General features: G+C 41.2%; 1 protein-coding gene across 1 annotated transcript in view; it reads right to left on the bottom strand.

Moving 5' to 3' along the window:
• Positions 1-12,958, bottom strand: part of PPP1R36 (protein phosphatase 1 regulatory subunit 36) — a 43,563-nt gene that overhangs the window by 16,397 nt on the left and 14,208 nt on the right. Inside the window, exons 4-8 of the mRNA XM_025392380.1 lie at positions 10,740-10,826; positions 9,790-9,887; positions 9,538-9,604; positions 6,213-6,311; positions 11-145 (exon numbers count right to left, since the gene is read on the bottom strand). Of these exons, the coding sequence (XP_025248165.1) occupies positions 11-145; positions 6,213-6,311; positions 9,538-9,604; positions 9,790-9,887; positions 10,740-10,826 (486 nt within the window). The remainder of the gene's footprint in view (positions 1-10; positions 146-6,212; positions 6,312-9,537; positions 9,605-9,789; positions 9,888-10,739; positions 10,827-12,958) is intronic.

The raw sequence follows: 12,958 nt of genomic DNA, 5'->3' as shown, positions 1-12,958 counted from the left end.
GTGTGCTTACTTTCCACAGCACATGTGATGCTTATCCGGCATTGCCAAGCCCAGCACAAGGATACAGTACTTCTGCGCCAAGTACCTCTGTGCTGCTTCTAATTCACTTAAAACCAATTCCATTTCTTTTTTCTCTACAAGGCCTCTGATGGGGGGGGGACAAAAAAAAGAGAATTTGGGTTAATTTTCATAAATTCCTATATTAACTAGCAAAAAGTCAGAATTATAAATTTTTTTTTTCTTTTAAGACAGGGTCTTGCTCTGCTACCTAGGCTGGAGTGCAGTGGTGCAATCATAATTCATTGCAACCTCAACCTCCAGGGCTCAAGCAATCCTCCTGCCTCAACCTGCTAAGTAGCTGGGACTATAGGTGCACGCCACTATGCCTATCTAATCTTTTTTTATTTTGTGTAGAGGCAGGGTCTCACTATGTTGTCCAGGTTGATCTTGAATTCCTGGACTCAAGTGATCCTCCCCTTGGCCTCCCAAAGTGTTGGGATGGCAGTGTGAGCCAGTGTGCCCAGCCATAAACTATTTTGAAAGAAATACAAGTGAGTCAACAGACTTCACTTACCAATGAGTTTATTTTATTTAAGCAGTGATATAGGAAAATCCTTAAAGTCCCTTTGTATTTAATCAATGGAATCAGCATCTCAAGTTTACGGTGTATTTTTGCTTTTTTTTTTTTTTTTTTTTTTTTGAGACACAGTCTTGCTGTGTCACCCAAGCTGGAGTGCAGTGGCATGATCTTGGCTCACTGCAACCTCCACCTCCCGGTTCAAAGAATTATCCTGCCTCAGCCTCCCGAGTAACTGGGATTACAGGTGCCTGCCACCATGCCCGGCTAATTTTTCTATTTTTAGTAGAGACGGGGTTTCGTCATGCTGGCCAGGCTGGTCTCAAACTCCTGATCTCAAGTGATCCACCCACCTTGGCCTCCCAAAGAGCTGGGAGTACAGACATGAACCACCACGCCCGGCCTATTTTTGCTTTTTTATTAGATTATACTTCATGTTATGTATCCCCAATTTTATATGCAGGTAGTCCTAATTTATACAGAACAGCTCAACTAACAAATTATCTATACTGGTTGCTGAGGCAGTTAGCAGCCTACTTTCCTGCTATTTTCCTAAAACAACCATGGAGGCTATGTACCTCAGCGTCCCCTGTGTTCTCTATGTCATTACTGAGCTTGGGGGCTCAGCATGTGAACAAGGACCGACACTCAGTTCTGAGTGTAGTTGTGTTTGCTAAGGAGGCATCTGTGGACTACTACTCTGGGAACTTTGGCATCAATTACAATAACACTGCTTCCCTGTGAAACCAGCCGCAGTTCCAATTGAATTGCAAATGAACTTTCTTAAAGACAAACTGTTCTTAGGTTACAGCATGTCTGAAGCCAGATTTTAAGTTTCTGCTGTACAATACAGTAGGAAACAATATTGCTGATGATACATTCCAACATACTGTTATTGAAAAGTGAGTTGTACTCTTATTGAAAAGTGAGGTGTCACTAGACACCAAATGATATTTACTCTAAACAGGGACAAATGACTGCCCCTTCTGATATAACCATTAGACTGACTCCAAGAAGATATGCCATGAGGGGAAGGGGGTGTATTTAAGGATAATACAGACATTTCAAAGCAGAAAATGTTATCACATGTGATGAAAAGGCTTATGAGTCATTGGAATAAAATGGATTTCTGGAATAAAGTGAGCTCCAACGTTAAGTGCCCAAATGCCATATAACCCAAACACACCCCTCCAGACGCACCCCAGTGGCCACACCCCTGTGCCTGTTTCCTTCAGCAGCCCCACCCTCACTGGTCACCCTACTCTGCCAGAGCTGCCAGTAGCTCATATTCTTCTTTTGCTGTAGAAAACAACCAAATCAAACTACAACCACCAAAGAATGCCTTGAAGCTTTTAGGCCAATGCTTCTCAAGTTTTAATAAACCTATGAATTATGAAAGAATCACTGGGGATACTTGCTAAAAGTACAAATTCCCAGTGCAATCCTCTCTCCAAGATTCTGGCTCAGGAGTCTGGGTCTAGCCCAGGAAATTTAAAACAATCTTCCCAAATGATTCCAAGGCAAGTGGTCCCTAGACCACATATGCACATATACATAAAGGACTGATGTGTTGAAATGGAAAAAAAAGGAAAAAGCTATGAAAAAAAAATACTCAAGAGAAGCTAACCTATATACAAAACTCCAGGCAGAGGTGGCCTGTTTGCACCACATTTCTGTGTCTGGAAACCATTCCCCCATACTGTTTTCATCTAATTTTGTAAAACTGCCTTAAATACAAACCCAGTTAGTGGTTCATTTTTAAAGCACATTCTTTAAAAATGCAAACAATAATGCTGACAAAATTTTGCTGAAATGGATGTGCTTATGCATTGCTTGTAAAAGAAAATTGGCATAATCCTTTGGGGAAAAAACTGAAAATAATTTCAAGAGCCATAGAAATTATCATAAATTTTGATCCAATATCATCTCTCCTGGAAATTTATTCTTTTTAAAAAATCATCCAAAATTAGGAGGAAATTTTTATGCATGAGGACATTCAATGCAATCATTATTTATATATCAGAAAAACTAGAAATTGCCATAATATATAAAATAGAAGATGATACGGTTTGACTATATCCCCACCCAAATCTCATCTTAAATTGTAGCTCCCATAATTCCCATGTGTCATGGGAGGGACCCAATGGGAGGTAACTGAACATGGTGGCAGGTCTTTCCCGTACTGTTCTCATGATAGTGAATAAGTCTCATGAGATCCGATGGTTTTATAAGGGGCGTTCCCCTGCGCACGCTCTCTTGCCCGCCACTATGTAAGATGTGCCATTGCTCCTCATTTGCCTTCCACCATGATTGTGAGGTCTCCCCAGCCATGTGGAACTGTGAGTCCATTAAACCTCTTTCCTTTATAAATTACTCATTTGGGTAGTCTTTATCAGAAGCATGAGAACAGACTAATACAGAAGGATAAAGGGAGCAGCAATACAGTCAGATATTGTTTAAGGACTTGATGCTTATTAACCTAACTTATGAGTGAGTCTCCCACGAGATGTAGCCCAGGCATCAAAATCTTTACCCTTAACCACTACAATATACTGCCTCTTAGTAGGTAAGTCAATGCACACACATTGGCTTGATGGAAAACTATGCTACCATTAAAAATTATAATTATGAAGATTATAATAACTTGAAAGTACATATGATATTATGTTTAAAAGTACATACAGACTGGGCACAGTGGCTCAGGCCAATAATCCCAGCACTTTGGGAGGCTGACGTGGGTGGATGACCTGAGGTCAGGAGTTCAAGGTCAGCCTGGCCAACATGGTGAAACCCTATCCCTACCAAAAATATAAAAAATTAGCCAGGCATGGTGGCACATGCCTGTAGTGTCAGCTACTCAGGAGGCTGAGGCAGGAGAACCACTTGAACCCAGGACGTGGAGGTTGCAGTGAGCCGAGATTGTGCCACTGCCCTCCAGCTTGGTTGATTGAGCAATACTCTGTCTCAAACAAACAGACAGTACATACATAATTGTTCAGAAGCTAAAAATTCTAATTATGGACAGATAAACTCTGGAAAACAGTGCAGTTGACTGGTGGGAAGTGCTGGGCATGTTGTGCAGTGGTTCAGGCACAAGCCTTGGAGTTAAACAGACCTGGGTTCTAACATCAGTTCCACCTAGGAACTATAATGTAATCTCCTAGGTATAGTACGTAATCCCCAACAAACTATTTAACCTCTGTGAGCCTTAATTTCTTCACTTGTAAAACAGAGATAAGACTTCTTCTTCTGGAAGTAGGGCTTTTAATCACCTGACATCATCTAAGTATACCTTTGCCATCCATTTTCACCCTTTTCTGCTTTCCTCTCATGGCTGTAGGCTTTCTTCCCAAGTGCCATGCACTGGGTTAAGAAACACTGTCTCATCTACTTCTGTATAATAACTCTGTGAATTAAATGCTATTACTATCCCTATGCTCTATCTTGGTATTTGAAATCAATTTTTTTCTTCTGTGCAGATACCTCAATGCAATCAACATTTAATTCTATTATAGTAAGTAAACCAACTGACCACAGGAAGCCTGAAAATAAAGAGTTGTAATTTTTATTTTTAGAATCACACCATAAAATCCATACTTTTTTTTTTTAAGGCAGAGTCTCGCTCTGTCCACCAGGCTGGAGTGCAGTGGTGCCATCTCGGCTCACTGCAACCTCTGCCTCCCAGGTTCAAGCGATTCTCTTGCCTCAGCCTCCTGAGGAGCTGGGATTATAGGCGTGTGCCACCATATCCAGCTAATTTTTGTATTTTTAGTAGAGATGGGGTTTCACCATGTTGGTCAGGCTGGTCTCGAACTCCTGACCTTGTGATCCACCCACCTCAGCCTCCCAAAGTGTTGGGATTACAGGCGTAAGCCACCGCGCCCGGCCAAAATTCATACTTTTAAGGCTTTGATTGGTTTGTTTTTGTCAATCTGAGTAACTGATTCCTTCTAAGGAACAGTCTGCCTTATACCACTGTGTTCTAATATGTTTGTTTGCATCTTTAACTAGAAAACCTGTCTTATTATCTATTCTTATCAATTAAGAAAGTAGGCCAGGCATGGTGGCTCACACCTGTAATCCTAGCACTAAGGGAGGCTGGGGCAGGCAGATCACCTGATGTCACGAGTTCGAGACCAGACTGGCCAACATGGTGAAACCCCATCTCTATTAAAAATACAAAAATTAGCTGGGCGTGGTGGTGGGCACCTGTAATCCCAGCTACTCAGGAGGCTGAGTTGGGAAAATCGCTTGAACCTGGGAGGTAGAGGTTGCAATGAGCCAAGATTGCACCACTGCACCCCAGCCTGGGTGGCAGAGCGAGACTCCATCTCAAAAAAAAAAAGAAAAAAGAAATTAAACAAATCTTTTTGCTAGATTAGCAATAAGCCTCAGAAGAGGAAATACCATAAAAATATAAGCCAAAGTGCAAAAAATGTCTAATAAGTTTCTATTTGGAAATAGTAAGAATCCTCAAACCTTCTAAGTCCATAGCTGGCTTTAAACCCTTTTGCTTGCTACCATAGAAACATTTCATGCTCTGGCTGCCCTGTTGTGAAATACAGTCCCAAAATAACACTGATGTTGTATATTATGATGGTTTTACAGGAACAAGAGTTTTTAAATTATTTATTTGGTTCTTTACAAAACTGCCATCCAGATACATTTATTCCGTCCATAAGATGTTTTTCCAACTGCTTGATTGTATACAGGGTTTTGCGTTTTGAAAACATCCTGCAGCAACAAGTTAATTACTCTACCCAGCATTCCTAACAGCTAAATCATTGGGTTGGTTCCACACTTACTGGGGAGGGCAGCCTGGCACGTGGAAAGTTCCATGGTTTGCAAAAGGTCACCAAGGCTGAGAGGCATTGTTCTGCTCTGTACTCTGAGTTCCCAGATTCTTGCCCTGGTGTACACCTCTGTGCCACTTCTGCCTAAAGCTAAAGCATTTAAATTCTTTATAAGTAGCCTAAGAAACCTTGGATTTTTTCCTGTGATGTGGAATGCCACTTTGGCCAAATCTATGAATTTTTTTAATTCTTAGATGTTTTTTAATTGGATGCTTACAAGCCCTTTAGCAAGAACTTTGTAAGCATAAAAAGCACACAAACAACAACTATATCTGCACCATTCAAGATGGCTGCCACTAGCCACATGTGGCTACTGAGAATGTGTCTAGTATGAATTGAGATATATTATAGGTATAAACTAGATACCAGACTTACTACAAAAAAGTAACGTATCTCATTAATAACTTCCTAATATCAACTTCTGTTGCAATGATAATATTTTTTGCATCATTGGGTTAAATAAAAGACACTATTAAAATTAATTTCACATGTATCTTTTTACATTTTTAAGATATGTTTACCAGAAATTTTAAATTACATACATGGCTTTCATTATCTCATTATTGTGCAGTGCTAGTCTGTATCAGTTGGAATATTTTGTTACTGGAATACACATATAAATTATCCAGTGAGCTTTAAAAACTGACACACTCTTCCTATGTAAAATGTCTCAGTACATCTCAAAGATCTAAAAATTTCCATCATCTCTTTATCCTAGACAAAAGTTACTTTTAATACTGGCAGTGAAAAAACTCTAAAGCACACTATAAAATCTTACTTACACCATATAGCTTTTGGGTTTCTTTTCCAGTGAGTTTTTTTCCAAGTAACGAGCTAAGTAGTACAATAATGCCATGAGGAAATTATCAAGATTCTTATTCCTATGAGGATATTTGAAACAACAAAAAGAGTCAATGCTAACATATTTCAAACATAAGATTTCTCATAAAAAAAAATTGAGCACACAACACAAGAATAAATAGAAAACCATGTTATCATGCCTATCAAAGAACTAATTTACCACTTAAAATTCTATCTACTATATATTTAAAGATTTAAGAAATCTGGTTTTTGTAAGTAAAACTTTTGGAGAGGTCAGACACTAAATTCTTATAGTTGTGCTTACTAATTAATTTTCATTTTTAAAAAGTTATTATACAATATATTTCCATTGTTTAAAAAATATAGAGAAATGTATCAAGTAAAAAGTTCTCTCCTCCTACATCTGTCACCATCCTACTCCCTAGTGGTTACCACTACTAAGAGTTTGGTATGGGCCAGGCACAGTGGCTCATGCCTGTAATCCCAGCACTTTGGGAGGCCAAGGCGGGTGGATCACTTGAGGTCAGGAGTTCGAGACCAGCCTGGCGAAACCCCATCTCTACTAAAAATTACAAGAATTAGCTGGGCGTGGTGGTGCATCCCTGTAATCCCAGCTAGTTGGGAGGCTGAAGCAGGAGAATCGCTTGAACCCAGGAGGTGGAGGTTGCAGTGAGCTGAGATCGTGCCACTGCACTCCAACCTGGGCAAAAGAGCGAGACTCCATCTCAAAAAAAAAAAAAAAAAAAGAGTTTGGTATGAATCCTTTCTAAACTTTCTAAAACATAAGACAATCACATACAACATCCTCCTTATCCTCCTCCACCAACATATACACATGTATAAGAATACATGCCTTAAAAATGTTTTTTGGTGGCCGGGCGCGGTGGCTCATGCCTGTAATCCCAGCACTTTGGGAGGCCAAGGCGGGTGGATCACGAGGTCAGGAGATTGAGACCATCCTGGCTAACACAGTGAAACCTTGTCTCTACTAAAAATACAAAAAAGAATTAGCTGGGCGTGGTGGTGGGAGCCTGTAGTCCCAGCTACTCCGGAGGCTGAGGCAGGAGAATGGCGTGAACCCGGGAGGCGGAGCTTGCAGTGAGCCGAGATCGTACCACTGCACTCCAGCCTGGGCAACAGAGCCAGACTCTGTCTCAAAAAAAAAAAATGTATTTTGGTAATAAGTGGGGTAATACTATATATACAATTCTTTGCAACTTGCTTTTGTCACTTTTCTGTGTAGCATAGATCTCTTTCTATGATATTATATGTAGATTTTCTTCATTCTTTTAAAGAGCTGAATAGAATATTCTATACCTCATTTAACTGTCTTCTATTGTGGGTATTTAGTTTTTTAAAAAAATATTATAGACAGAAGTGAAATTGCTACCACAGAGTGTATGTGCCTCGCTCTCTGAAAAGGCTGCACTGATTTACAATGCTCTCCCATTTGTTTTTAACTAGAAGTCACTGTTTTCTTTCTAAATATTTTTTCAAGACTTTTGCTGCCTTCTGTGTGGCCCCAAATGGAAATTATTTCTCCGGCACTGCTTTCTTGAACTATACCTAAAGAGCAGGATGAGGGTGAGCATTACAGATTTTCTTTTCAAGATATTAATAACTCCCCGTCTCAGGGAAGTTATTGGAAGTGATATCAGTTTAGTTGGAAGTGATCTCAGGAAATATCAGTAGGAAAGTGGGGAAATGAGGCAGGAAAGGAAGCCAACAAAGAGAGTGTTAACAAGTAAGTGGAATTCAGTCCTGTGGGGACTCTGGGAGACAGCGTAGAAAACATCTCAAGAATTTACCTACCAACTCCTCCTCCAGCAGGGCATTGAATAAGGGCTGCTTCTAGGGCACTGATTCCCTAGCTCCGAGCTTGCCCTGCAGTCAGGCTGAGTGTGTGCCTGTGGTGGAATGAAGCCTTCAGGCCAAGTCTCAAGCAGTTGCCACAAGCAGCCTGCATGTGTATGCTAAGGGAATGGGGAGGGGTGCAAATGGCATCAGGCACCCAACTCTCACTGAGCGTTCCTGGTGCAGAGGCCACGTGAGGCACAGCCACGCACAGCCACACAAAGGGGACACAATTACACAATTACTTCCCAATTTTGTAGCTGAGGAGACTGAGGCTTAGAAAGGTCAAGAAACGGTCACACCTGTAATCCCAGCACTTTGGGAGGCCGAGGTGGGTGGATCACAAAGTCAGGAGATCGAGACCATCCTGGCTAACACGGTGAAACCCCGTCTCTACTAAAAGATACAAAAAACTTACCGGGCGTGGTGGCGGGCGCCTGTAGTTACAGCTACTCAGGAGTCTGAGGCAGGAGAATGGCGTGAACCCGGGTGGGGCGGAGCTTGCAGTGAGCCGAGATCGCGCCACTGCACTCCAGCCTGGGCGACAGAGCAAGACTCTGTCTCATAAATAAATAAATAAATGTCAAGAAACTCACCCAGAGCCACACACCTAGCACATCCTGGGGCTGCCAAACATAACTAGTAGAGAAAAGTGATCTTCAGTAAATGGGTAGATCTTTTTTTTTTTTTTTTGAGAGGGAGTCTCACTCTGTCGCCCAGGCTGGAGTGCAATGGCACAATCTTGGCTCACTGCAACCTCTGTCTCCCAGGTTCAAGCAATTCTCCTGCCTCAGCCTCCCGACTAGCTGGGATTACAGGCGTCTGCCACCATGCCTGGCTAATGTTTGTATTTTGGTTTTTTTTTTTTCTGAGATGGAGTTTTGCTCTGTCACCCAGGATGGAGTGCACTGGCGCAATCTCAGCTCACTGCAACCCCCACCTCCCAGGTTCAAGTGATCCTCCTGCCTCAGCCTCCCAAGTAGCTGGGACTACAGGCGCCTACCGCCACGCCCGGCTGATTTTTGTATTTTTTGGAACGGGGTTTCACCACATTGGCTAGTCTGGTCTCGAACTCCTGACCTTGTGATCGCCTGCCTCAGCCTCCCAAAGTGTTGGGATTACAGGCGTGAGCCACTGCACCTGGCCAGCAAATGGGTATATCCTTTAACTATTATATAAAAATAGTACAGTCCATGTGAGACTCTGACAGCATGCTCTCCATACTACTTGCCCTGGGATTTTATTTGGGGTTCCTATGACTTCTGGCTTCCTCTCCCCAACTCTTTGGTCGCAGTCTTTGTGACTAGGATGGCTTGCATAGAGCCAGTCTCACACTCTTCCTCTAAAAATCAGATTTGTCATCACTTATCAGATGAAGTTACTGAAAAATAAAGGATAAAAGATCTAAAATGCCTCATAAGCAATAGATACCTCATAAATGTTGTAAAAGAACAGATCCGCTGCATCTCAGTATCTTGTAGCAAAAGCAAAGTAACAACTGAAAAAAGAAAATGGACAATTGAGAGAGGCACAAAGAGCTGCCTTAGAGAGTCACACAAGGTATGTTTATGTATGGATGTTATGTATAGATGGGTGGATGTTTATGTACGGATGGATGGATGGATGTTTATGTATGCATATACAGACGAATGTTTATGTATGGATAAAGAAACAGTTACTCACATTTAACATCATCCAGTGTAATGGTGCCCTGCTGACCTCGTTTCTCTAAAGTTTTAGCTGACTTATCATCTCTTGCAGCAAGTCTTTTATCTGTCAACCTGTTTTGGAATATAACAGTTGCCAGTAGTGGTTTAATATATTTTAGTTGTATTCAATCTATCCTGAGGTGCAGAAAGCATTTATTAAACAGTAATAAGAGCCTGAGTGTCATACATGGGTTTTGTTTGATGTAAGATCATTTTGGAATGCTTTTTATTAAACATTTTATTTACTATGTTAAGGCAAGAGGGATGTTCACTGTCTGATATAAAATGTTTATACAAATACCATCCAAAATAGATCATTTAAATCATCTGGGCCGGGCGCGGTGGCTCAAGCCTGTAATCCCAGCACTTTGGGAGGCCGAGATGGGCGGATCACGAGGTCAGGAGATCGAGACCATCCTGGCTAACACGGTGAAACCCCGTCTCTACTAAGAAATACAAAAAATAGCCGGGCGAGGTGGCAGCGCCTGTAGTCCCAGCTACTCGGGAGGCTGAGGCCGGAGAATGGCGTGAATCCGGAGAATGGCGTGAACCCGGGAGGCGGAGCTTGCAGTGAGCTGAGATCCAGCCACTGCACTCCAGCCTGGGCAACAGGGCGAGACTCCATCTCAAAAAAATAAATAAATAAAAAATAAATAAATCATCTGTTCTGGTGTACCTATCATTTTCAAACTTTAAAAAACTGTAAAAAGTTGAAGATGTGCTAACAGCCAGGTTAACAGAATACATTTATCGGGACTATTGTAATTCCTACCACAATTCTGAAACAGCGCATGTTCTTTCTTTGATGGGTATTCGCATTGCAAACTAGAATAATAGGAATGGTATTTTCGTAGTTTGTAAAGGCTGAAGCCATTCCACTGAGAGATGCTATGCAACTCTGGCATGATTGGAAAGTTAATCTACCTGTCTGAAGCTGGACCATCAATTTCTGCAAAGTGAACTGCTTTGCCTTTCTTTCCTTTTTCCTTGACTTCTACTGCAGGTGTAAAACTGCAATAAAAATGAGATAATTAGGGACCTCACCTTTTCTAGGGGAAAACAAGTCAAATCATATCATAGCTCATAATCTTTGGACTAGCATATATTATCAGCAGAGGCTGAAGAGAATCTGAGACACAGCAGTGTTCAATTCATGTATTTATAGATGGAATACTTATCTAGAGAAAAATTAAAACTTCAGACTTTACATTCAGCCTCTAACCATCAGCAGTCTCCAGAATACCACCACACACAGAGTATCTGAAAAATCTTGTAGCAACTTCGTAAGAAAGAGAAAGCTCTTGGCAAGTTTGAAAACTCATGGAAACTCTAACACAAAATATGATCACCATCTTCACATACAAGAAAAATGGAAACTTAAAGAGAAATTAAGTGACTTGACTAAAATAACAGCAACTGGCAAAGTCACGACTGGTGCCTAGGTTTTTAGCCATAAAGCCGAGTGCTGAGCCACCAGGCAATCCTGCCTCCCAAACAGCAATCTCAGTATTCACTGCTGTGGACTCTTCTAAAGGCCTCAGCCATCTCCATCTCCAGGTGGGTTTCAGGACCTTTTACTTAACTCAGAGTTTCTCAGCGTGTTGTACGAGCACTACTAAGCCGTAATGAGTTTGACTAACACAGGAACCCAATTAAGTAACAAATCTATACTGACGATTTACTATGTGTTAGGAATTGCTATGACATTGGAAATAAGCTGGTTTCGCATCAGAGCCATTGAATAGACTTTTGAGAGTCTCAGCAAATGCTAACAGAAAAACAGAGAAAAGTGTTTTGAAGACTAACAGGACGAGGTTCCTGCCTTATAGATAGTACATTTTCTGGGAGAACTGTGGTGTCTGTCAAACCCATTGCGGGTTATAACAATGCCACATTGATAACACAATGCAGAAATTTACCCTCTGCCCAAAGTTATGTGTCCCTCTGTTAAGCTGAGATGCAGATGCTGTAATAGAAGCACTTCCCCTAAACTTTATTCATTCTCTAAAGACAAATATCAATCATAAGAACTTTATTATTTCCTTGGTAAATCCCACAAATAAATTTTGTTAAAGAAATACCTCCCCATGAGAGTAATAAAGTCAGCTTGGTACTTTCTTCTTCTTCCAGGAGTTTCTCCAACTGCCTGGCAATATTCATGTTGTAGGTTAGTTCCTAAAAGCACGTACACAATATTACCTCAAGAAAATGATTTTTTTAAAATTATTCCACTGTTTTTTTGTTTTTTTTTTTTTTTTTAAGATGACTGGCATCAAGTTGGCCAGTGATGATTTCTAAGCTTTTCATTCTTTCTGGTGCTGCTGTTATCACCGGTCTCCAAGAAATGGGTATTCATGGGGCGGGGTGTGCTAAAATACTGGAGGTGGAGGTGTGCAGGGAAAAAGAAATGGAAAGATACCAAACGTTGGTGGTGGCTACCTCCAGAGAGGGGTGGGGGATCAGACGGAGCAAGAAGGAGAGAGGGTAATGAAGAGATCTCAATTTCACATCTGTATACATCTGCATTATTTGAATTTTTTATGAAAATGTATTACCTGCATAACTTTTCAAAACACTGATATACAGACTAAAGAAATCCCAGGTGCTCCCAGCTCTCTCCTGGGTTTCTCTTCTCTAGAAGATGAGAGAAGGTAGAAACACTAAATCTAAGTTAATGTCAAATAAAATTGTGTCTCCTCCCCCTTTTCTTGGCCCATCACTATAATTCAAAGTTTCTTGCTATACTAGTTTGCCTGAGATGTTCTGAGACAAGAATGCCTTAAAATAAGAAATTTGGAAGGATATATTTGGGACTATCTTATTTATATAGATCAGGTCTATGAACTAAGTCAGATGAACTTGGAACTATAAAACCATAAAATTGGCCAGGCTTGGTGGCTCACACCTGTAATCCCAGCACTTTGGGAGGAAGCTGAGTCCAGGGGATCGCTTGAGCCCAGAACTTAAGACCAGCCTGGGCAACATAGTGAAACCCTGTCTCTACTAAAAATACAAAAAAATTTTAGTTGGGTGTGGTGGTAGGTGCCTGTGTTCCCAGCAACTTGGGAGGCTGGGATGGGAGGATTGCCTGAGTCCAGAAAGTGGAGATCGCAGTAAGCTGAGATTGCACCACTGAACTCTAG

This window comes from Theropithecus gelada, chromosome 7b (genome assembly GCF_003255815.1).
Source record: "Theropithecus gelada isolate Dixy chromosome 7b, Tgel_1.0, whole genome shotgun sequence".
In the NCBI taxonomy this organism is placed as follows: domain Eukaryota; kingdom Metazoa; phylum Chordata; class Mammalia; order Primates; family Cercopithecidae; genus Theropithecus; species Theropithecus gelada.
The sequence above is the reverse complement of the archived record's forward strand: the minus strand, read 5'-3'. Positions and strand labels throughout refer to the sequence as shown.